A 27070-nucleotide genomic window follows, 5' to 3' on the forward strand; every position below is an offset into this window, starting at 1 on the left:
TTGAATAGCCGAATTAACTATTAGATTTGAAGCCAGCATGAATGAGAGTTTGATTGAAAGCAATGCCATATCTCAGCACTGTACATATCTTAAAATGTTTTTTTTCTCTCTTTACAGAGAATCCAAGAACTTGAGAGTTGTCTAGGTAGCACTGAAAAGGATTCTGCCAAGTCGGATGAACACTCTGTGCAACTGGAAGAGCTTAGAAAGAAACATGAGGCTGAAATAGCTGCTCTAGAAGAAGCACATAAGCAAGAGCTAGAAAAGACAAAGACAGTGGAGATAACAGCCCTTACCCAGCAGCATGATGCTGCTTTGGAGGAGCTTGTGCAGAAACATAAAGCAGAAATCCAATCTATACTGAAAGACAAGGAGGAACAGTTCCATTCCCACGTGGAAGACATGAACAAAAAGATGCTTGATAAACTGAGTGACAAACAAACTGAGATTGAGACCCTGTCTTCTGAGCTTAGTGAGGTACTGAATAGTAAACAGCAGTTAGAAGAAAGACTGTCCGCTGTGGAGACCACCAGTGAAACCACAAGACAAGAGTTTGAAGACAGACTCAAGGAAGAACAAGTAAAATATCAGGCTGAGATTGAAGCTATGAAACAGTCGTTTGCAGAGGTGGAGAAAATGCTGAAAGGAGAGATGAATCAGCTGAAGATTATGTTGGAGGAGAAGGAAAAAGCACTAGAGGAGCATGTGCTTAAAGAAATGACTTTAGAAGAAGGAAGTGTGCAGTTGGAGGAGCTCCGACTCAGGGAACAGTCAAATAAAGAGGCCCTTGAGAAATCAAGATCTCAGATAGGCACACTTACAGAAGAACTCCAGCAAACCAAGAATCAAGTGAAAGATCTTGAGCAAACCCTTGAGGCAATGCGTAATGATAGTCAGGAGAAAGAAGTGTGTCTTGAACAAAAGACAAGTGAACTTCAGGAACTTATGCAGAAGATGGAGCAAGTCAAGAGAGAACTATTGGAAAAAGAAAATTTGCATGAAGCTACCTGCAATAAAATGCAAGAGGAGCAAAACCGATTGAGAAAGCAGCTGGATGACCAGAAGAGTTCTCACGAGAAGAAACTTGAGAACATTAGGAAAGACATGGATTGCAAGCTGAAATCCCAGGAAAATAAGATGGAGAAATTAAGACAGAAACACAAAGAAGCACAGGACAAGTTGAAGAAGCAGCTTCAGGATCAAGAGGAGAATGCCAAAGTGGAGTTATCCAAGAAAGCTCAAGAGATAGAACTGAAAGACCAGCAACTAAAGGAGAAGATCCTTGAGATGGCGCAAGCAAGCTCTGAGGGCCTCAGCACCAACATGTCTGATTTGGAGGCCAATCACAAAGAGCACTTGGACAAGCTTCAGCTGACTCATAAACAGGAGCAGGAAGATCTTATCCGTCGCTGGCAGGAGAAACTCAACCAGAATGAGGAGGAGTTGCAAGAAACACATGCTCAGTCTTTGCAAGAAAAAGCCCAAGAGTTGGAGGAGATCTCTCAGCTGCTTTCGGCCAGCAGGGAAGAAAAGGAACAGGTTATGAAAGACATCCAGAACCTCAGGGAGGAGCTTGCCATGAGGGAAACCACCGTGCAAAAACTACAGACAGAGCTCAGGGAGGCTGCAAGCAAGCTAGAAAGTTTATCTGAAGGGGAGGGTTTACTTAAAAGACAAGCCGAATCCATGGAAAAGAATCTGAACCAGGCCTTGAATGAAAGAAGCCTTTTGCAGGACGAACTGAGAAAGGCTGAGGAAACTAGTAAGGAGAGATTGCAGAGTATATCTGAAGAGTTGGTAAACACCCAACAAAAGCTGAATATGCTAGAAACGTCCAAATGTAAAGAGGGTGAAGATCTCCAGAGGAAACTTGAAGAAAAAACTGCTGAACTCCAAAATAAAGAAAAAGAGTTCCAGACACAGTTGTGTGCCATCACAAAAGAATTGAAGCAGTGTTGTCAGGAAGCCCAGGCTAAGTTAGATGGGTTCTCTATTGACCTGTGTAAGAAAGTTGAGGAACGTGTTGGGGAGTTACAACGCCGGGTCGTAGATCATCTGAATAAGGTCACATATCTACGAAATATTATCATGATGAAGGACAACAGAATTAGCACTTTAGAGAAAGAACTTCAGCAGGCTTTGGATGAGAACCATAATCTAAAGAGCTCTCTTGATGAAGTGACACTTCAGTTAAGTTCAAGTTCAGAGACTCTTAAAGCCTTACAGATCGAAAGGGAGTCTCTGCAAACCGATGCAGATAATCGCTCCCAGGTACTTTCTGAGAAACACCTTCAAATGCAGCAGCTCTGTGAGGAAAAAGAACACATATCAGAAAATCTCAAAGCAAATGTTGTGCAACTCAGCAATCTAGAATCTGTCATAAATGACTTGAAGACCCAGTTAGCAAGTAGCATAACTGAGAAAGAGCAAGCCATATCTCTGCTGAATCAGCAGCACAGTGAGGACAAGGAAAGAGTAACATGCCAGATGGGGGAGACGGTGGAAAGGCTAGAAAAAGAGAAGACCTCGCTTCAAGAGCAGGTAGACTCACTCAGGAATAAGTTCTCTGAGCTGAAAAAGAAGTTCAGTCAGAATCACAGCACTGTTAAATCTCTTCAAGATAAAGTTGCAGACATGGAGAGGCAGATTGCGACAAAGGACGGACAACTTCAGATGCTCACTGCCAGCATTGACAATCACTCCATTACCAAGTCCGAGATGGACCAGGCTCTTAATGAGAAAGAACAGAGGGTTCATGCCTTGACCTCAGAGCTAGAAAGCTGCTCAAAAAAAGTTTGTGATCTGGAGGAGCAGCTAGAGTTGCGGACAAAAGAGCGGGAACAGCTCGCAGCTGATTTGCAGCAGCACCTTACTATTAGGGAGAATGAAAAGATTGAGTTGATGAAGCAGGTGCAGGAAGCTCAGGACCAAAGCTCTCAAAATGGTGCCCTAATGCAGAAAACTGAGCAAAGTCTTCAGTCTTTGAGGAAAGACGTTGAAACTGCCAAGCAGGAACTGGAATCCCAGCGGAAAGACTTTGAGAGGGAGAAGACTGATATTCTGAGGGCGAATGAAGAGGCTGTGAAGGCAGCACAAGAAAAGGCATCCGCTGAAACGGCTGGTAAAGTAGCTGAGTTGAAGAAGAAGGCAGAGCAAAAGATCGGCATGATTCGTAAACAGTTGACGTCACAAATTGAGGAAAAGGAGAAGGCTATCAAAGCCTTGCAGATGCAGTTGGAAGCCATGAAGCAAACCCATAATGAAAAAGAACAACGTATAAAGGCTCTAGAGGAAACTGAGAGGTCAATGGAGGAGGCCACTGCAAAATTGAAGGAAGAGCATGCAAAACATCAACAGGAATTACAGCAGAAAGAAAACGAGGAAAGTCAGGCCTCTCTGAAAAACGTAAAAGATATCTATGAAGAGAAGCTTGCTGCTCTTCGTAAAGACTTTTCTGCAAAAGAGGAGCAATCTGCTACTGCTGCTATAGAAGCTTCTTCAAGACTTGGAGAGCTTGAAACCAAACTCTCAGAATCTAATGAGCAGATTGCAAACTACCAAACTGAGGTAAGTCGCCTTAAAGTAGACCTGCTTGAACAGACAACTCGAGTGCAGGAGCTCCAGCAGACTTGCTTGGATCTTCAAGAACAGATCAAGGAGAAACAGATTGATGAAGTTGAGAAGGAACATGTTTCTGTGCAAATGTCCAGCAGTAGATTGGGAATGGAGCCAACAGCGTTAGTGGCCAAGGAAAACATGCATGCTATCAGGAACCAAGATGATTGGACAAGTCAAAAGGACATGTTGGTGAAAGAATATGAGGAGAAACTCCAAGATTTGCAGCAGAGGTTACAAGAGAAAGAAAATGAGCTAAAAGCACAACAGAGTTCCCCTCAAGAAAATGGCGAGACTGTTAATGAGTGCCTAATCAACAATACAAACACCTCAGAGAATGATCTTCAGAGAAAGCTAGTAGAGGCTGAGAATGAGAAGCAAAAACTCCACAAAGATTTCTCCAGACTACAGAAAGACTTTCGGTCTCTAAGGAAAGAGCATGAGAAGGAGCTGGAATTCCTGAAGAAGGAAATGGCTGAGGAGACCGAGAAAAAGCTGAAGTAAGATTTATGTGACAATTTTAAAGACCGATTGTAAATAAGGATGCATATTTTATGCTACAATATTGTTATCAGGGTTCACATGGTTGATCTTTTCAGGCTCGAAATGGAAGATATGGAATTGAAACACAATTCTGCTCTTAAGCAGTTGATGGAGGAGTTTAATACTCAGATGGCCCTGAAAGAAAAGGAACTGGAAGGTCCTGTGAAGGAAACCATTGGTAAGAGGAACATGTAACTTATTTCCTAGAGTCTCCTAGAACTATTTTCAGACTCTACTAGGTGTGGGCGATATACCGAACTATAGAAATTTGAACTATCGTCTCTATCACGGTTTCACGCTCCAATGACATTGCTGTGCTGTGTGGTCACTAGAGCTGCAACTAACGATTATTTTCTCTGTCGACTAATCTAACGATTATTTTTATTACAATAAATAATAAATCTGATGTTCTTTTTTTTAAATTAGCTAATGAATCCTTTGGATAACTTTACAAAAAAAAAAATATATAAGTACAACTTCTAATATAATATTTCAACCTTTATTCATTTTCAACCAATGTGGTTGAAGTTTTTACAGTATAAAATATAAAATAAAATATAAAATAATAAAGAGGAAAAGAAAATTATTTTACTATGGTAAATATGAGTTTATGATAGCGTTTATAATTAAACCACAGAAGCCATAAATTTACAGTTGTCTGAGACGTCATAAAATGTTCTTTAGCATCACAAACCATGAAATGTATTCAGGGTTCTGCTATGGTTTAGCATGGTTCCCAGAGATCTGGAGCTGATTCGGGGTAGCTCGGTGGTCTGTGACTGTTGTCTCGCGGCGCGCTGTCTTTTAAGGGGCCGTTCGCATATCACGTCTTTTGCGCGCTCAAGTTCGTTATTTCCAATGTAGGCGCGGGACAAGCGCGCTCATAATGGAAGCTACGCGGTCGCGTTTTTTCCAGTTTTTTCCAGGCGCGTCCGCACCGCATCGAGTTAAAAACATCTCAACTTTTCAGAATGCCGCAAGCGCAAGAATATCAGACCTGAACCAGGAAGTTGGTCACCAGATCACACGGTAACCAGTTAAACCGTTACACCGGAGAGCGCCAAGATGTTTTCCTCTGAGGTGCTCGCGCATCGCAGTTGTGCTGCCGTGGTACACCATGTTGGTTTTGCAAAGGGAACAAAGGGCCATTTTATTTGTCCTCTGTTTAAAGTATTCCCATACTTTTGATAACAGTGGCCTCTGTTTTTGTGATCGAATGCAACTTTCTCCATTCCCAGTTTGGCATTACGCTTGATGTAAACAAACAGTGTGACGCGTCAACGCATTTCACGCACGTCGACCTATTTTTGTAGTCGACGTAATCGATGACGTCGACGCGTCGTTGCAGCACTAGTGGTCACAAAAACGTTTACACACATTTTAAGCATTACAGTTAAAAAACAAGTGATTTTAAGCCGTTGAAATGCAATCAGCAGTGAAAGAGAACTAATTTCGCTATATGCATGTGATCTCTGTGTTGCGCATGCATGAGAACACGGTGCTCATAGAGCATTGGTTTATTGATAAGACATATTTTTGCCAATTTATTGGCCTTGAACAAATAAATACACACACTTGTATATGTCAAAATTAGGGCTGGGCAAATAATTGAATGCGATTTTCATGCGCATCTCATCAGTAAAGCGGGTTCTGTGATTAGTAGTAAATTTCCAGCACGTGCTTTCAGATGGAGCGGCATTTAATAAACAGAGCCGTAGTTCACTGACTGGTCTTAAATGAAAGCAAACAGCTGAGAAAGAAAGCTCATGCGAATGGTATATTGGATCTGGGCAGCTCTTAAAGTTACACCTGTCTAATATTCCTTCTGTCTGTCATTCATGTTTATCAAACAACAACAGCGAGAAAATCTCTCGCTGCTCTTGACTAAATCACTTTTGTAACTTTAATAATAATAAATATATATTTAATTACACACTGTAAAGAATACTCGTTGTTTTTATACATTTAATTTATATAATGTGTTGCACTGCTTTTTTTCTATTTGTTGTAATTAGTTTCTTATTTAATTGCCGACTATCTGCTTGTCATCAGTGACTTAGAATTTTTTTTTTCTTAGTTTTTCGTCATATTGATACTGATGGCAAGAATTCTGAAATTCTAAAAAAGTGATATAAGATTTTGGTCATATCGCCCACCCTAGGCTCTACATTACAATTATATTGTTTATTGCTCATGCATGTTAGTTCTGTTTTCTGGACACTACTATGATGGCTATAATACCATGGCATGGCGTTCTTTGGAGTGGAATGCAGTGCAATTATATGTATTCGGTCGTTTAGATATAATGAATAGCTCATCCAAAAGTGAAAAATTGGCAGCATTGGTCCATATTTATTTATTTTATTTTTGTATTAAAGGAGCATTGTGAACATTCTGTTTGACATTTTGTTGTGTTCAATGGAACAAAGAAAATCATATTGCTTTTGGAGCAATGTGAAGGACGTATAAGGCAGAATTTTCACATTGGAATGAAGTACTCCTGTGAGTAAAACCAAAATATTGTTAAAAATACTGAATAAGATCAAGTACAAAATTCTTGGAAAGCACTGTGGACATGAAAAAACTGTGTTTTCATAGTTCACATTTGCTGATTTACTGGCCTCAGGAAATATGAAATTTGAAATTCATGATTGGTTTACCATGTGTTTCCAATCCTGCCATTTAATGCATCCAGTCTGGAAATGAGTGGTTTACACTCAGTGGTTGTAACTTCATGGTGACCTTCTTACTGTACTTTCCCGTTTATTATTTCCACACAGAGAAAGCTCAGGGTGTTGAAGCTGAGCTTATAACTACACATGGAGATGAAGTCAGTCAGCTTCAGAAAACAATCGCTCAGAAGGAAGAAGACCTGAACAGAATGGTTCAGCGTTATGAACAGGTCCTTCAGGTACAGCAAAATAATGTGAAACTGAATCTTTTGTATGTAATTGTGAGTTAATGACCAGCAGATGTATTATACGTTCAACTTTATAGAAAGTCACAGGAAGAATTTACTGGAAGTTTATCGCTTTTGCTAAATTCCCCCACATAAAGTCAGTAAGTTCAGGTTTCAGCTAATAGTTTGTGAATCATCAGGAAACACTTAGCACCTCGGACTTTCCCTAGAGCTGTAGGGAATGATGCAGGCCTTATGCTGCTTACTTCCATCCTGACAGAGAAGTATGCATTGCTAACTATTTGTGATAGGATTATTTCTGTATCATATACATCTAATTGTTTTAAGATCCAAGTTTATGACCTGAAAATGAATACAGTATGGCAGCACTGTAAGATGATTTGGACAGAAAGTGCACGTTTGCTCAGAGTTTGTTCTCCCTGTAGAGTCGTGAGGTGGAGATGGGCGACCGTGTGTGGGAGGTGCAGAAGGAGTTAGAGGAGCTACAGCAGAGGAGTCTCAGTGGCCCTCAGGTACAGTCACCGCTTACACACCATGTCCTGACGGGAGCCATTCATTTTTGTATTTTATATAGATATGCATTCAAATTAGACTTGTCATTTTTATTTAAATCTTAATTTTATGCAAATGTAATTCTTAAAAAAAATATGCAATTAAACATACAATCCAATTTATTTCTTTTTTTAATTCAAATTATTTTTAGGTTTATATCGTATATAGTGGTATGTTAGAGTATATATGTTAATTAATTTATATATATATATATAAAAAAAAAAAGCCTTTAAAGTTTTCCAAATTATTTCTTAGCAATGCATATTACTAATCAAAAATTAAGCTTTTATATGTTTACAGTAGGACATTTACAAAATATCTTCATGGAACATTATCTTTACTTAATATTCGAATTATTTTTGGCATAAAATAAAAATCTATAATTTTGACCCTTACAATGTATTTTTGGCTGTTGCTAAAAAAATATACCCCAGAGACTCAAGACTGCTTTTTTGCTCCAGGGACATATATAAATAAATAAATAAATATATATATATATAAGTATTTTACTCTATTTTAAATAATAGAGTACATTTGATTAAAACTGAAAGACATGATTAAAGTAATAAATCTTATGACGTTTATTTCTCTATCTTTGCCATCAGCTTGAAGCATTAGTGTTTGCTCAAGTTATACTTCATGTTTGTTGAGCTTCATCAATAAATCTAACATACAAAGTGTAGTTTCCCAATAAAAATTTGATTTATAAATAAATGAACCATTAAAGTCATAGTTCTCCCAAAAGGGTAAGCAAATGATAACATGTCCTGATGTTCATATTCTGAGCTGATATATATATATATATATATATATATATATATATATATATATATATATATATATATATATATATATATATATATATATATATATACACAATTTTTTTTTATTTTTTTTTTGCATGAATAACTTTGTAGTGTTTCTCATTTGTAAGATAAAAGTATCTAGTTAATAAATGAATATAAATGTAAATCACAGAATCAAAATGTTGAAATGTCAAATCAGGTGAATGTGTTGCCAGTGATAAATTTAATGTTATTAACCTAAGAAGTTAACATGGACAGCCAAGTCTTACAAGGGACTGTCTTAGACTTTAGTCACATAATAGACTTAATTTTCAGACTTTAAATTGCAATATAATAGTCTCAATCCAGAATAGAAAAAAGGAATGAATTTCCTGAAAAGGCTTGGAATGCGTCCCTGAGAAAGAGGCTTTAAACAGACCGTCTCTGTTCTCAATTAACCCCTCAGAGAGCATCCTGAGCGCTTAGATTTATGCCATGGTGGCGCTCTCAGGTGAGCACTGCATGCTTGGAAAGAGGTAAAAAGTTGAGCCTTGTTCAGGATAAAGTGGTGCTCGTGTGTGTTCGGTGCGGTTACAAAGCGCTCTCTCACTGTGCACCTCTGGAGCTCATGCTGCATTTTTGCAATCTGATGTCACAAGTCTGTGGGCGAATGCAACCCAGAAAATTTTTTTTGTATGTTAATATTTGCATAATAATGCAGTTATGTGACCTGCCGATTCTGTTTTGTGTTTCAGGGTCTTGAAGAGTTAAAGGTAGGTTTTATTTCCTTTTATTTTTCTGATATTCCCATCAACTGGTGTAATGACTGTTCAAAATTATGATTTTTTTCAGTAAGAAATTCATACTGTTATTCAGTAATGATGCATTAAATTGATCTTAAAGAGATTTATAATGTTACAGAAGATATTTCAAATAAATGCTGTGCTTTTATTCATTCATTTCAACACTGATAATACTAATAAGAAATGTATTTTGAGTGTCAAATCAGCATATTAGAAAGATTTCTGAAAGATCGTGTGACACTGAAAACTGGAGTAATCGTGCTGAAAAATCAGCTCTGCATCACAAAAATAAATTACATTTTAAAATATATTCAAATAGTAAATAGCCATTTCAAATTGTAAAAATATTTAACAATTTTACTGGTTTTACTGTATTTTTTATCAAATAAATGCAGCTTTAATGAGCAGAAGAGACTAACCCAAAGTTAAAAAAAGAGTTTTGTTCCTCAAGATGTTGCTCTCACTTTCCACTTGTTTATATTTTTGACCTCTGGTCTTTTTCTTTGTTCGTTCAGGTTCAGCTTGCAGAAAAGACCACCATGTTGAGCGAGGCCAGGCTAAAAGAGCAGGAATACCACGACAGGGTAAGTTACAGAAGACCGAGAGCTTAGCTTGTTGGGTGTCTGAACCACTAAACAGCTAACTAGCTATAAACATTGTTGACAGTTTAACTAACTTCAGCTCGCTCAGCAGGATTCTCATGCTTGACATGAACAAGAAAACTGACCATAGTAGAAGCTAGAAATGCTTGTGTTTGCATGCTTGCACATAGTATGTCTTAGGCCTAAGAAGTGTTAGCAAATGGCAAAACTTAAGTAGCACACAAAGACAAAATAGAAGGTAAAGAGAAAGAATGAGAGGAGCGTTTACCAACAGTCACTTTCCCAGAGCTCCTGCATATAAAATAAGATTAGATTTATTACACCGCACATCTGTTTACTCTTATATCACCCTTACAAACAGTTACAGCAGTGTTCATGCTGTTACTCTCGCCCCACACAAACGCAAACTCACACAGGAGGCACAAACTGCATGTGCCTTTATTGTTATAACCCGGCTTCACCCTGAGCCATATGTTGCTAGTGAAGGGGAAGTTAACAGAAAATCCTAACCTAATTCGATGTTCCTTATCAGAAATGACTGACCTTTTAAAAAATATTGGATTATCAGCAAATTTTGGATTCAGTATTTTTACCATCTTGTTTTCTTTACATTAGCACAGGTTTTGTATCTGTTTGATTGTCGGTTTCACTGATCTGATTACAAAACCTGTGCTAATTGAAAGAAAACCAGTTGATAAAAAGATTGAATTCAATATTTGGTGCTAATATTAGCTTAATGAGAAATTTACAAGCAGTTTTTTTTTTTTTTTTTTTTTTTGAACACAAGTGTAATTTTTGTTAAGTTGTTTTATCCTGTGTGAGCAAAGACAATTAGCTACCATTTTCAGGAAAGAAAAAGCAATCCTCTACAGTCTGCTAAATGCATTAATGTAAAATGTATTATGCATATTTCCTCTTATTTAATTTCTAAAACTTTTATACATGTATATAAACACCAACTTGAGTTCTTTAAGATCAGTTTTGCACTATATATGCATATTCTTCATTTTCAGATTCATGCACTAGAAGACAAACTAAGACGCTCCCATAAAGCCACAGTGGTGACTCACCTGGGAAGCTCATATAGAGGTAAATAACCGTTAACATTTTATTTAAAGATGGATTTTGAATGGTATATCGTCTAGCTATGGGCATGCAGAACAATGTTTCTAAAGCAAGCTGTTATCCAGATGTCATTTACTGTCTTATTTATCTGTTTGTAATATGAATTTGGGGGTTTTAGCCACCTAGTGACAGTAAAATGCTTGTCAAGTATCTCCTGTAACTCCCAGAGGTTAATGAATGATGTGGCACACTGACCTTTGGCGGATAAAGCTCACCTTCACCCTCACTAGCTCTGAGCGCTCAGTCATCGCAGGAGAGCCGTGCTTTAACACCCTGCTATCAATCACACACATATGCAGAGCTTAAACATATGGGCAGCTATTGGAGAAAATCTGCCCCTCCACAGCCCTTCCCTGCTGGTGTAATAAAGAGCTCATCTCTGAAACTAATGCTTTTCACAGACTCACTTTCTCCCCAGATTCAGACGGCCGTCTCAAAGATCTGCTGTGTCTTTTATACTTGCACTGTTGAAGACAAGAGCAGTGTCAGCATCAGCATCAAAACAACACCTTTTGAGTTACGGGTGTGATAATGCCGACTACATTTTAGGTATTTTAAGTCATTTAAGAACAATATAATATTAAATCGTAAAATAAAGCAATTTGCCTTGTTTTTAAACATTCACTATTGTTTTAGAAAGAAAAAACTTTTCATCAAGGATGCATTAAATTGTGACTTTGAAGACATTTACAATGTTACAAAAGATTTCAAATAAATGCTGTTCTTTTGAACTTTTTATTCATCAAAGAATCTTGAAAAAGAACATTTATCAGTATCTGCAAAAATATGAATCAGGTTTAATCTCTGATCATGTTTCTTGAACAGAAAATCAACATATTTAAATGATTTCTGAAGATCATGTGACACTGGAGACTGGAGGAATGATGCTGAAAATTCAGTGCTGCATCACAGGAAAAAAATTACACTTTAAAATGTCTTCAAATAGACAACTGTTACTTGAAACTGTAATAATATCCCAAAATATTACTGATTTTGAAAGCTTAAAATGAGACGTTATTGAACACCAAAAAACAGCAACCTTGAAAGACTCGACTGGAATCTCAATTTCAACACAATTTGACATTAACAAGTTGCTAAAATTAAAAAGAAACCCTTATTGGATAAATCTTTTTTATTTGTTCACAGATGTTGTTGCAATGCTTTCTGCAGTTGCTTAATCTACAAAATATTCTTGCAATGCTGAATTTGTCTTCATGTTGGGAGTGTGATGCCTCACTAGGTTTAGGAGCCAGCCTCTCTCGTCCCATAAACCACATTAATAATCCTTCTAGATATATTTCCAGATGACTTTGTCCTTTGAAGATATCTCCATCTTTGACATGAAGCTAAGCAATCCGTCTTCATACACAAACAAACCCATCCGTTTCTCCTCTGTTCTTCATCTTATCTGTGTGGCCTCTACATTAAAGGGACAGTAGCTTATGAAGTCTTTTAGACCTTCTCACTGCCTCCCATGAATTACTCATTATTCAGGAAATGCCACATAACGACCTGTATTTAATTATATGTTTGATAGAGTACTGAAATGATTTATGGTGGTGCTTTGTTTTCTCTGCATTGATATCTGTATTATTAATGGAGTTTAAGCATGTGCTAATGGCGGTCGTAAACCAGTCCCTCTGTATCATTCAGACTGCATTGCTCTGGAGATGAGACGGATCGGTGTTGGCCCAGCTGGGCTGATCTGGGGTCAGTTGGACAGGTCAGGTTATTTATTAGCCCCTCATTTCTCCATGCTTCCTGATCAAAGGCCTGTTTGTGTTCAGCGACACCTTGAGTTCCCCATCTCTCCGTCAAGCACTCAGCTCGGGTTAAATGGGCTTTCCAGAGAGACACACGGCTCCTGCTAATTGCCAGTCATTCACTGGTGTAATGAGGCAGGACGGCTGACTGATCGGTTGTACCTCATTTGCTGTTTGTGCACGCTAGATACTGTAATGCAAAAGTCAGTTTGACTTAAAAAAACGAATTGGTTAATCCTTACATCACTTCCATGAGACGTTACTGAAGATTTACTGCACATCTGGGGCACTTGCGATGCTTAAGATGTGTACCACATGTGCGTAATGTTTTTAGCAAGAGCATGTACAGTATTGTTCAAAGGTTTGGGGTCGGTAAGATTGTGTAAATGTTTTTGATAAAATCCACTTCTGCTCGCTCACCAAGGCTGGATTTATTTGATTGAAAACGCAGTAAAATGTAAAATATTATTACAGTTTAAAATACTAGTTTTATATTTTAATTTGTGATCAAAGCTGAATTGCTCCAGTCTTCAGTGTCACGTGATCCTTCAGAAATCATTCTGATTGATATGCTGATTTGCTGCTCAAGAAATATTCTTATAATCAATGTTAAAAAACCGTTGTGCTGCTTTTTGTTGAAATCCATGAATTTTTAGCATTCTTTGCTTTATAAAAAGTTAAAAAGAACATTATTGATTCGAATGATTGATGTATTTTATTGTCATGTTTGATCCATTCAGTGCATTCTTGCTGAATAAAAGTATTCATTTCTTAAAAGAAAAGAAAACTTTTTATGCAAAAAAAAGTTTTTTTTGTCATTTATCTCGTGCATCTAATGCATCACTTTTCATGAGGTACAAAACTGTTCTTCTCCCCAATTAACAGATAAACAGTTGTGTTTTTTTTCTAAATGCGAGGAGTTAGGTGTAGTGGATGAGCTGTGCTGGTTAATGTTGTGTTGTTCTCTTCACGTCATGTTTTCCATGGCATCAACAGCACAGAAACATTCCCTGCCCATCGCCAGCTTTATGACTTTTTCTTTTCTAAACTCAAGTTGGTTTTTGTTCATTCACGGTCTCAGCGTCTCCTGTTCCGTTTCTGCTCTCACTTCTTTATCCATTAAACGCAGGATGGAAAACGGAAAGGCCCCCACCTCGACTGAGCCTAAGCTTCTTGTGTTTAGCCACAATGCTTTCTTTATAGTGTTCCAGTGCTGCTGCGAGCCGGCGCTCTTAATTACAGCCGCTGGAAGTGATTTACAGCCTGATTATTGCCACGTAATGAATGAATTGAGTGTATGAAGGCTTGCTTATCTTATTGATGTCAAAGCAAGGGAAAATTGTCCTCAATCACCAGCACACATTCAGAAAGAGCTTATACTTCAGATTTGAAACAACCCTCTAAACTGAGGTATTAAACTCGGATTCATAATTTCTTCTGCATGCTTAAAAATAGAGGTTTGAAAAAGGGGTTTTCATCGTGCAACAGTGAAAAAAAGTGTGCACTAGGATCATGGTAAACATGTTCAATCTAAAAGTCTAGTTGCATTTGTATCAATGCACATATTTTCATTTCTGATCATGTGATTTTTTTTTATTCTTTGCATCATGTCTAACTCTCTTGGATCAACTCTTAGAAGATGTTGGTTGGTGTTGATTTATAAGTTCATCATCTGGCTGCTCTGGTTTTGATTATGTTCAGCAGAACTGGAGTGAATGAGGGACCAGTCATGTTTTTGAACGAGCTGTGCTTTAAAATAAAGCAACTGTTTCTTCTAAAACTGAGCTTAATATCTCTAATGATCTTAGATACTCTGATTATGGTTATGATGAATCTGCTGTTTAATTGTTTCTACAGATATGTCACACAACAGCGCGGACCCCTTCAGCGAGCCGACTGAATTCGAGTACCTCAGGAAGGTCATGTTTGAGTACATGATGGGAAGAGAGACAAAGGTACATTTCAGGGGTTATTATTACACTTTACAATGATGTCGTTCGGTGAGGGACTGTTTTGGGGTCTTACCATTATGCAGTTTTATAAAAAAAATTACGTTTACTTTTAAAAATAAAGTGTGATAGAAAATCCAGAAATATATGCTGGTCAAGCTTAGGCACTTAGAAACTTTATCAATGTATATTTACATTTAATAAAAAAAAAAAAGGTAGGGATGGCTATTGAAAATCATGTTTATTAAAATAAAGTCGAAATAAAGTGAATTATAAATATTAGATGAAAAACTTTGCTGCTCTGGCAATTAAAAGTTAAATCATTTGACGTTCTATAATTACAAAAACAAAATAATTACATTAAGCACTAACTAACATAAACCATAAATCTGAAAATATAGAAATAAAAGCTAATTTAAAATATTAATAAATACTATGTAGATACTAAATAAATAACAAGTTGCAGATAAATAATATTAAAATAATGTAAGTTTGAGCGACAAATTCCAGATTTTTTTTTTCAAGCATCTTTTGAAATATTGGTAATATCAGCTACTATGCCTTAATATATTTAGCCAACGCATTAAGCTTAAAATGTTAAGTTGCTGTATATGTAGGAAAGACCCATTTACAGATAAACAACTGTTTAAAATAATAATTATGCATATACATGTTGTAAAACCTTCTTATTATCTCCCACAATGCACAGTTTGTCCCCACGTAATAATAATGGCGTTTGTTAGAGGAAGGATGCAGTAAATAAGTGTGACGGGGAGTCCGGATGAAAGCCTGTGAAATGATTAATTCCCATGAAAACCCAGTGAGATTCCCCCTCACTGCTAATAAACAGTCAGGTCTTTATAACATCACAACAGGCATCCCTATCCATTGTTGTTAACCAAAACTATGAAAAAATCTTTCATTAACTGAAGAAAAGCCAACTTAAACAAGTTTAGAAATTAGAAAAATTGAAATAAAGTAAGTTTATGTACTTAAATTACTAAGACAACTAATTAGATTTTAGACACTTATATTTTGTGTATGTGTGTGTGTATGTGAATATAAACAAAAAATAATTAAAAAAAGACAAAACAACATATTATTAAAACTTACATTACACGTAACACTTTAAATATAAAAATAAATACAATAATAAATCTAAAATAAAATAATGAAAATATTAAATACTATAGTTCCACATATTCATATATGCTCTCTCTCTCTCTATAAAAACAATTTATAAAAATGAAAGCACATACAATGACTGAATAAAAAACTAAACAAAAAACATTATTATAATTTTTTTATTAATAGAATTTATAGAAATTAAAAGAATATATATATATATTTATAGAAATAAAAATAATAGCTACTATAATTAGGGATGCACGATATTGGATTTTGACCGATATTCGATATGCCGATATTTTCAAAATAATTTTGGCCGATACCGATATACAAATTTTTCGCCTGATATATTTAAACTTTAATTTTACTGAAGAGAAATCCATGTATCTCTTCTGTACTGATTCTACCATAAATATATTATTTTACAAATGTAGACAGACATTCACACCTGAAAAACAGGTCTTGGTGCTGCTCAGGATGACGGCTCTTAAGATGTGTAATCATATTTGTAGTGTTGAAAGACTGTTGTTTTACGCCTCCTCGCATCACTTGTGCTTTACAAATATTGCAAATAGCAACTTTGTTATCTATTTGACAGATCTCGAAATGCCTCCACACAGCTGACATATTGTAAGTTTAAGTTTTTGGCGCTCAAGCTACGTTTATGGTCGTCGCGCGCGCACACGCCCCCCTATCGGTTTGGCTAATCGGCAGAAATATTCAAATCGGCCGATGCCGATGATGGTCATTTTAAGCTTTTATCGGCCGATACTGATGTTGTGCCGATATTATCGTGCATCCCTAACTATAATAGTATATAAACGTTTCTGCAATTTGCGTTCATGCATGTATGCTTCACTCCTTCATGTTGTTTTCCTGTTAAACTGTTAACTCCAACCTATGATGAGACCCCTCTAGTTGAATAAAGACCTGTTAGGAGAAAATGGAGAACAGGACTGATTAACACATGTAATCATTTTAAAAGCTCATTTACAGTCTCTGGTCCCAATTGACTGCCATAGTATGTTAAACACTTTTTTCAAAATATCTTGCTGCAAATTAAGGGTGGGTAAATGATGAGAAAAATTAAATTGTAATTCCTTGCTCTTAAATAAAATGCTGTAATGTTTATATATTTAATATATTTCAGCTTCATCTCATTTTTCTTGCTCCTTCAGACAATGGCCAAAGTTATAACATCCATGCTGAAGTTTCCTCCGGACCAGGCGCAGAAGGTTCTGGAGCACGAGGATTCCCGTGTGCTGGTGAGTGTGTCTTTAGTGTGCTTCAGAGACTCTCTGTAACTCTCCTTATGTGAACAGACGGACTCAAACAGTAAGCACTGATGCTCAGCCTGCCGTTCATGTGCAGAGAGGGAGCCCATCAGATGCTAAATGAAGCACATATGTGTTTCTTATCGAATATTTGATGGTTAATTATCAGATTCCTGCGGTGTGGTCACCGTTTCCTTTCCAATTGTAATTGCTTGTTCGTGAAATCACACTTCTGTAACAGTTTTGATAGCCAATTGCCTTTAGTTTACACTAGCGATTAGATTTATTTTAATGATTTTGAAAGAACTCTCATCAAACCATTGCATTTATTTGATAAAAAAAAGTAAAACTAAAATATTCTGAAATATTATTACAATTTATGATAACTGCTTTATTTTATTTTTTTTAATTTTTTTAATGCAATTTATTTCTGTGATGAGCAGCTGTATTTTCAGCATCATTACTATAGTTTTCAGTGTCACATGACCTTCAGAAATCAGTCTAATATGCTGATTTGCTAACATTTCTGTTTATCAGTGTTGAAAACAGCACTGCTTCATATTATTGTGGAAAAAACTGGTACATTTTATTTTCAGGATTCTTTAAGAATAGAAAGTTCAAAAGCTCAAAATTGGTTCAGAATTGAAAAATGTTTCCAACATAATTTACTGTCATGTTTGACCAATTCAGTGCATCCTTACAGAATAAAAGTATGATTTTTTTTCAAACTGTACTATACATCCATGATTTTCTACTTGCTATTTTGATTATTTGTATTTGTGCATGTGAAATGCAGTCGCTGCTGTTTTTGTCTGCTGATTTTAATCTTCTTGCAGTAACTGAGATTCTGTTTTACAGCCTTGGCTCCGGTAAGATGGAACCAGAACCGTGCTGCTGCTGCTGAGAGATGCTACTGACCTGAAAGAGCCTGCTCTACTTCTCCGTGTGTGTGTGTGTGTGTGTGTGTGTGTGTGTGTGTGTGTGTGTGTGTGTGTGTGTGTGTGTGTGTGTGTGTGTGTGTGTGTGTGTGTGTGTGTGTGTGTGTGTGTGTGTGTACACGAGTAATAGTACCAGGGAATTTGGTTAGATTCAGAAATTGAAGCAATGTAAAGAATATTCTTAAATTTGTAGCTTGCCAGAAATAATTTATCAAATGTATCTTTCTTGCTTTCTCTTTTTATTTTATTATTATTATTTTTAATAATAATAATTTAGACGGTTCTTTCTTTAAAGCTGCGTTTCTATGATTTGACAACTTGTGCAATAAGTTTGACTGTAAGTTTCAGTTTGGTCGATTCTCTCAATTCTTCCTGAATTATTTCATTTTTATTCCTGTTTTTCTCTGTTTTAAGGTTAGATGAAATTACCCTTGAACTATCTGCACGGCACATGTACGATATAAAGACACCGGCTCATAGTATGCTGATTGTTTATTATGTTTTTGTAACTTAATACTGTATTTTCGGGGGAAACTGACTAACTAGAACCACACTTCATATTGTAAATAATCATTGTTAGGAAAAAAAGGCTATAAATCTGTCATAAGGCACTTTGAGGCAGTTAATACATTTTAAGACAACTAATAAAGTTTTATTTACAGTACATTGAAATCCTCTTCTCTCTGCATGCAGAAGCTCTTGTAACACTGATCTATGTTTCGGTTGTCAGGTAAGACCTGATCCTCAATATAATATAGTCACTGCTGGCCAAATAATGTATAAATGTGCAAAATTGTGGTACTAAATTATTACCACAGTCATTTACCATGATTTTACATTTATATTTCAGTAATAATATTACAGTTGCCATCCATAAAAAAGTATTTTCTTTATATGTGAATATATTAATATGAATGAATACACACATATAGATATTTAGATTGATACATAACAGAATATATTTCTATAAAAATCACCATTTTATCTTTTTCACATATGCTCTTTAGAATTAGCCAAACAAGGAAAATTAAAAAACAAGGATCTCCTTTTTAAATAGACATGGGTGTATACTCTTCATACACTTTTAACCAAACTTATTCCACAGACAGTATGCTAAACTAATGCGCTGCAGTACTGAGCGCGGACGCTAGGTGTCGCCAGTGGAAGCGGCGCTGTTGTAATGTGAAATGTGATGCTCGTGCGTAACACACGCGTCAGCGCGAGCGCGGCGCTTTAATGCCAAGAGAAACTCCAGAGACGCAACAGACTGAGCAGCAGAAGAGAAGAGCATGCAATGAGAGCGCTGTCCTGACCCAAACCTCCGACTCACAAACTCAAACCCCGTGTTTGCATGTGTTTGATTCCCAACTTTAAGAGAAGGACGTGGTGTAGTTGTATAAATGTAGTTTTTATTCCCAATTAACTGTGAAACTCTAGACAGATTTAACAGCTTTTATAAAGTTCTCATCAGCACTGAGGATGCGCGACAGAATGACGGGACTTTCTACGCGGAACAGACGCCCTTTGGATGTTTTTGTGTGTTTGTGTTTGGTTTCTTTGGCTTATTCCTTCAACATTGACTTGCAACACACCTTGGTGTTCCGAGGACCAAATACGACGTTTTTTGGATATTCAGTCTTGGAGCACGTACATGACAACACACGCTGGTGAGTACATAATCAGAGGCAGAATTAACATGCATACAGTCAGTTATGCGTGTTTATAGATGCCTAAATGGTGAAAATTAGTACTCGAACATTACAATGATTTTAAATGCGGTCTGAGTCTTCTATTTTTTTTTTTCTTTTTTTTTTTTTTTTTTTTTTGTCTCACGCAACTCAAATTGTCTTTAGGGGCGCCTGGCACAGTAAGCCAATGCTCAACTATCCTAAGGCTGTATAAAAATAAAAGTTGTATGATATATAAATCCATAATGAACAATCAGTGCATCAGCTCGAGCGCTCTTCTGTTGCCAAGGTTACCTCCTCCTCAGGTAGACGTCACTTTCTCGAGCATCAGGTGAACTTAATAGCGTTGACAGACTTTTGTGGTCATTGAAATCTTCTTAATGACATATGGATAATTAAATAAGTGGTCTAAATGTAAGCTATACTTTAAAAACCTCTAGCTATCTCGATAAATAAAATCGATAAATGTCATCACGTTGATGACGCTGGCACAGTACGTCAAATTAAAATATCTTAATTACAATTTTTTAAACAGTTTTGTATTAAATATGTAATGAAGTTATAAATAACTACTAGAGTAACGTTACTCACTTTTTGCACGTTTCGCGCTTGGAGAAACGTGAATTATTTACGTTTTCTGTGTGAATTGTCATTTTAATTTTAATTTATCTTGGTTATGGGTTGTCACAAGTGACTCCAAAATATCTTTCGGACTGATTAATCATGTATATTATTGCGTTAGATGATAAAATGTCAAACCGAGTTGCATATACTTTGGAACTATTTAATCTATTAGAAATTAGTTTCAAACCAAGTTGAGCAAAAAATTACAATAATATGCAATAAATATCCTTCTGCATTTGGACAAAGACATTTGGTTAGATGTTTTGTTGTCTAATCTAATACAATGTATTATGCATGCAATTCTTTTGCATTACACAACTCGGGCTAACCAACATTGGTTTCCCTTTCTTTTGCAACTCAACTCTTGCCATTACATTCCAAACATGCAACTTTAAAATAAATAAATAAATAAAAATCTCTTGTGACTGTACAGATGTTAAGACTTTTTTTTCTTCCAAGGGCTGTCCTAAAGTTTAAACGGAAACAATGGCCAGCGCCCAAATCATTGCCTTTGCTTCAGTGGAGATAATGATGTAACCGAGTTCTTGCATCACTGAATTGTAGAGCCAAACCATGACAGTATGACAAGGCACAACCACCTCCCGTGCTAATTCACTTATTAGACAGCTCTATTATTCATCTTTGACACTTACAGACAAAACAAAGACCAACAAAGAATAGTTTTATATTGACCATATTCTGTCTGTTGTCTCAGGTAACCAGTATTGTGAGGTCAGACGTTGTGTGGTGATGTACAGTGACAGTGTGTTTCTCCTGACGTCTGTAGGATTGTGGTCGGGGCTCCCAGAGCCAACTCATCATTCAGCAGTTCAGTTCAGTCGCCCGGAGCCATATACAAGTGTCGGATCCGCAACAACCCAGAGCAGCGCTGCACTGAGATGGACCTCGGCAGAGGTGTGTGTCTCACATGATCTCACCAATACCCAAAGTACACTGTAGATCTTACTTAACCCTCATAACATACAGTAAATTCACATAAAGCTCTCTATATACAATATACACCAGTTCTCCGCTATGTGATTGTTTAAATCATTCGGAAATGTGACTATATTATTCTCAGGCTCTAAATATAAAGTTGGATATATTATTATGCTCTGCATTAAATAGTAAATCTTAACTGCTCCTTTTTGTCACAAAAAGTAACTATATAATCGTCTGGCTCTTTATATAAGGTTGGATATAAAAGTTACTCTCTCCAGAGACATAATACAGTATAAATATGCTGGTAGTATATATATCACATAGCAAATCTTAATGACTTTTTTGTATGTGTCGTTGCAAAATCGAACTATATTATCATCCAGCACTTTATTTGTACAGTAGGTGGATGTGTATCTAACTTTACCAGCATACAAGATTCAAGAGTTTATTGTCATTTGTAAAGAAAACTAAGAAACAGCATATGGCGTAAAGTTAAGGACATAAAGATAAATATCTATGGAGATTACAAATTGCAAGATTACTAATGGTGTGAAAAATGCACTTAACAAAGTTATTGCATGCATAATGTGCACTGTGCACAATGTAAACAAGGAAGACATGCATGTGCTGTGCAAAGTCCTGTCGATGCAGATTGAGTTCCTGTTGTTGCAATCGAAAAAGTGCGTGTTTGTGCATTGAAAAGGGTGTATTTGTGCAGAAAGTATGCCTAGGTAGTCTATAGTCTCTGATGTTATTTGCATTATGTGTGTGTATGAGTGTAGGCAGGATGCAGGGGAATGTATAGTATGTCTGCAGTGATTGGGGGAGCAGCAGCAGATGGGTTTGGTACACAAGCCTGATGGCATTTGTGTAAAAACTGTATCAGCCTTGATGTTCTGGCTTTAACACTGCTTTAGCATCTGCATACAGTATGCTTGCATATAGTGATAAATACCATATACTGTAGCAAATCTTAAAGATTTTATTGCTTGCATCGTCACAAAATGTAAACTTTATTATCTCCAAGCTCTAATTTATAAATTCGACTGCAAGTCATGACGATATTGTAAATGTTAACCATCATCATGATGTTTTTGTAAAGGTGCTTTGAAACAATTGTGTATTTTAAATTCATAATTATGTCTTAAATTCATCAATTTTCTAGAATCTTGGAGAATCCAGAAGAAGAATGCATCTAAAGATCTTGTTCTGAAAACATGTGTAGAGCTCTTTTGTATTTGTAAAAAGGGAAGTGTAAATGTGTTTACATATAATCATTATATCCTGTGTGAGTGTCAGATGTGCCTGTGTTTGACAGCACCAACTGAAATGTAAAACAGCTAGAAGATGCCATCTGCACAGTCAAATCAGCAGAAGTGTTTTACAGTTAGTTTAACACAAAACAACTGAACCACTCAAATTACTCATGAAGTTAAACATGGAATTTGAAACCCTGTGTGTTTTCATGTTTTAACAGCCTTTTCTCCCATTTATCTTATCCTGTTGTTTTCACATTACACCGTCATACTAACACTCATTTTCAGCACTGATAACGGATTGATGCACACTTTTCCTTTTGTAAATATGCATCATACTATGAGCTTGTTATGTGATGGACAGCTGACAATATTATTATATATTTTTTTTATATTACTGTGCAATCAATTTAAACATCTGTAGTCTGGCTCCTGAGGTATTTTGATAGAAATGATGAACGGTTTGGCTGATATTTTCCGAGCGGCTGTGCCAAGGATTCAATGTGTAGAGATGTCTCGAAGCTCCTTTCTTGTGGTGGAGAGATGAGAGCGGTTTATGTGGCTTTAATGCACCCACTCCTGCTTGTGCTGTGTCTTAGTATACTGACAGAACACACAAGAGCAAACGAGGCGTGTCCTGGGGCCCCAGCTTTGAGTTTACATGAATCATATAGAATTAGCCCCCGCAGGGCCCCCTTGAGAAATATTGCTACTGGTATGAGGGAACTAGTGTTCGTTTCTCTCAGGTGTGGTTAAAGGAATAGTTCACCCCAAAAAAAGAAAATTACAAAAAACCTTAAAGGATAAGTCCATTTCCAGAATGAAAATGTCCTGAAAATGTACTTGCCCCATGAGCATTTAACATGCTGCATATGTACTGCAGAGCTAATGCTAGCTGAGCATTTGTGGTTAAAAAGTGTGTTTATATATATGTTTATATATAAATAAACAAAATGACCAATCGTTTCTCTAGAAAAGACCCTTAATACTCAGCTGAGATCATGTAGAGCCCTTTGAAGCTGCACTGAAACCGCATTTTTGACCTTAAAATCGTTGGCCACCATTAAAGTCCACTATAAGAAAAAAAACCTGGAATCTTTTCCTCATACAAACTTAATTTCTTTGCAATTTGATTAAAGAAAGACAAACATCTTTGAAAACATGGGCTGAGTAAATGATCAGGAAATTTTATTCTGGAAGTGGATTTATCCTTTAAGGTCATGTGTGAATTAGTTGTGGATTATTGTGATGTTTTTATCAGCTTTTTGGTCTCTCATTCTGACGGCACCCATTCACTGCAGAGGATTCATTGGTGAGCAAGTGACGCAATGCTACATTTCTCCAAATCTGTTCTGATAAAGAACAAAACTCATCTAAATCTTGGATGGCTTGAGGATTTCAGACAGTTTCCATTTTAGGGGAAACGCCTTTAATTTATGTGACTATTTCTTCTGTGGAACAAGAACATCCTGCTAAACATCGTACAGTATATTTATTATGTTCCACAGTAGAAGAAAAGTCCTGCTGCTTTTGAATTTATAGAAGGTTGAGTAAATGATGGCTGAATTTGACAGTTTTCAGTAAACTATTTCTTTAAACCTTCCGCCTGTTGGTAATTTCGGAAGAATGTTTAGTGACTCTTGTGGACGGGGGTCAGATGATATCACAGTACCATGACTAGACATTTACTCATCTGCTCGCAGACACAAAACTATTCATCGCTTACGAAATGGTCTTGATCTTTATAATTGCAAGCATATTTTGAGCAATTCTTTGGCTGTACTGCAGATCATTTCTTCTCTTCTTACAGCCTTGATTGAAGTTCTCTACTGGTAAAGTTAAAAAAGGCATTGTCCTCAGTTGTCATGGGAGGTAATTCACCACTTTCTAGTATGTTTCTAAGCTTCATTAAATACAGTAATTATGCTATTTCCGTTGAAGCAACACAGAGCCCATTCAAAGCTATATTCAGGACAAGCAATTACAATCTTTATTTAGAGTAATAGTCAATTGATTATCTGTTGAGTGGGGCTTTAGTGCACTGAAGGATATGTTTAATAGTGGACTATAAGAATACATCTGTTCCATTACCTTTATCTAAACGTTATTCATCAGTGGTCAATTTCATGACAACATTTTGGCCAATTTCTAAGGCAGCATTGCATGTGTTCCTTAAGAAAAAGACAAAGCAATTGCAATTATTTCAGTGGAAGAACTGGAATAAAAGAAGAGAGAAATGTTTATTCTAGATATACTTGCTTTCAGCCCAGGCTCATTGGAGAAAAAAAACATTCCCGTTCTAAGTGAAATGTCCAGTGAAGCACAATGAATGTGAATCTGTCAATGTTTTATTACACTGGTTATTGTACATATCGCAGCAGTTTGGAAATGAAATGTCTGTTGAGTGACGTTAAAATGATAATGCACTTATTGCATTTAAAAATAATGTACCACCTACACTAAACATTTGAGCTCTTTTGTGTTGTGTTTTGATTCATGTTTTACACGTGACTCGAACCAGAACGCTTTACATCTCAAGTGTACCAGGTGAGCTAATGAACCAGTTTACTACGTCATAAAGACACACATATGGAGGTGTTTATGAGATGCAAATGCCAAAATGTATTAGTTTAAAAATCATGGACTTTGGCAAGTGTTTCAACATAGTATTGTGCAAAAATAAATCTTTATTTATTCATAATCTGCTCCCATAATCAAAATTTGTGTGAAAAGGAAAAGTTATTGGTGTTTTGTACCAACAGTTCACAGAATTTTGCTATTGCTATAAGTTTGATTGCAACTTATTGCTGTTAATGGTGTTCATCGTCTGTTTGATTATGCCTTTAATTGATTTTTGCCATATGTACATTAACTGAAAGTCACCATTGATAAGCTATGATTATGAAAGCTATGAAAATGATTTGTATCGTGAAAAGCGCTATACAAATAAACTTTAAATTGTTTTGCTACTACTAGTGTTCATTTCAGCTGGAAATGCAATGAATTGTATGTAAAGGCACATTTTTGGAGCAAAAATGCAAGGCGCATTTTTACAATTAGCATGAGTTGTTTACATTTAATGCAATAGTGCAAATTGTACAGAAATGGGGTAAAATCTCATTAAAACTAACTAAGCAATATGCTGTTGGACTGAACTGTTAAATACTGTTAAATAGATCAACCGTCCATCTTATTTGACCTTTGTGATCAAAGTAGCATGCACGTTTGTTTTCTTTCAGTTATCCATTAACTGAGCAGCACACTCCGGCCTCACGCTCGCTCAATACACACTTCCAGATCTCATCCTACTTCTCATCCCCTCGCTGAGCGGTTCACGACCAGAAGAACACTGCGCTCAGGACCCACACAGATGCGAAAACAAACACGACTGTTACGAAGATGGCCGGAGGGGAACTGGGGTTGCTGATTTGATGAGATGTTTATAGTCTGAGGAACATTCCTAGCGCCTTCTTATTTGAAGTGATTGCCAAGATTAAGGGAATTCTTCTCGTGGTGTTCCTGCAGTCTTGAACCCGTGAAATATATCTGTGTTGAATGAGTAGTGTTTTTTGGAAGGTGCTATGCTGCTAATTGTTGAAAATAATGTGTCGTCCATATCCCAAGCATACTTCATCTTGGTTTCTGACAGTTTGTGTTTCCCTTCTAACTTGAGATCTGGCGCTCGTCGTTGTGTGCTTTGGGTGCTTCACAGTTTTGGGTGCAAAAGCATTCATTTCAAACAGCCTGAGCAACATGTGATTAGAACCATTCGCACCTTTGACAAGCTGCTGTTTAGGAGGTAAAAGGTTGTGTCCTGATGATGACTTTGTGCCAAAAAAGACTGGCTTATGCATTTCCATCATAGTTCATGCTAGTTTCTTTTGGTTAGTGCTCGTCTTGCAGATGGACCATGATCACCCAAATATTCTACATGACACTGTTGTTTAAATGTTTGGGTTCAGTATGATTCTTAGAATTTTAAAACAGCAAGGATGCATTAAACTGATCAAAAGTGACATTATAGACATTAATAATTAAAAAAAAAATTGATTTCAAATTAATTGTTTTTCAAAAATTTCTATTCATCAAAGAATATCGAAAAACAACATTAGTTTCCACAAAAATGAAGCAGCACAATATTGATAATAATAAGTAATTCTTCTTGAGCAGCAAATCAACATATCAGAATGATTTCTGAAGATCATGTGACACTGAAGACTGGAGTAATGATGCTGAAAATACCGCTTTTTTTCACTGAAATAAATTACATTTTAAAATATATTCAAATAGAATACCATTATTTTAAATTAATAGAATATTTCACAATTTTGCAATTTTTACTGTATTTTTTGATAAAAAAAATGCAGCCTTGTTGAGCAAAAGAGACTTAAAAAAAATCTCACTGACCCCAATATATTGAATGGTAGTGTACTTGTATAAGTATTGATATAACTAATAATAATAATAAACAACAAGCTGTTTACCCAATATTTGTGCTCTGTCTTTTGCTTATTAGTGTTTTGTTTTTAACATCAGACTAGTCGAGTCACATTATTTGTTTGA

General features: G+C 36.3%; 2 protein-coding genes across 6 annotated transcripts in view; both read left to right on the forward strand.

Moving 5' to 3' along the window:
- Window positions 1-18661, forward strand: part of LOC127970173 (golgin subfamily A member 4) — a 35983-nt gene extending 17322 nt beyond the window's left edge. For 4 of the 5 annotated variants that reach the window (XM_052572480.1, XM_052572481.1, XM_052572483.1 and 1 more), the window contains exons 15-24: window positions 118-4115; window positions 4215-4336; window positions 6939-7069; window positions 7504-7590; window positions 9171-9188; window positions 9734-9802; window positions 10834-10909; window positions 14566-14663; window positions 16964-17050; window positions 17918-18075. In XM_052572480.1, the coding sequence (XP_052428440.1) occupies window positions 118-4115; window positions 4215-4336; window positions 6939-7069; window positions 7504-7590; window positions 9171-9188; window positions 9734-9802; window positions 10834-10909; window positions 14566-14663; window positions 16964-17050; window positions 17918-17932 (4701 nt within the window). In that variant the 3' untranslated portion in view covers window positions 17933-18075. The other variant, XR_008156544.1, reaches the window with a different exon arrangement.
- Window positions 18662-19250: 589 nt separating this feature from the next.
- LOC127970008 (integrin alpha-9) overlaps window positions 19251-27070 on the forward strand; it is an 83682-nt gene continuing 75862 nt past the window's right edge. Inside the window, exons 1-2 of the mRNA XM_052572191.1 lie at window positions 19251-19664; window positions 21097-21224. Of these exons, the coding sequence (XP_052428151.1) occupies window positions 19477-19664; window positions 21097-21224 (316 nt within the window). The 5' untranslated portion in view covers window positions 19251-19476. The remainder of the gene's footprint in view (window positions 19665-21096; window positions 21225-27070) is intronic.

Source organism: Carassius gibelio, chromosome B13 (genome assembly GCF_023724105.1).
Source record: "Carassius gibelio isolate Cgi1373 ecotype wild population from Czech Republic chromosome B13, carGib1.2-hapl.c, whole genome shotgun sequence".
NCBI lineage: Eukaryota > Metazoa > Chordata > Actinopteri > Cypriniformes > Cyprinidae > Carassius > Carassius gibelio.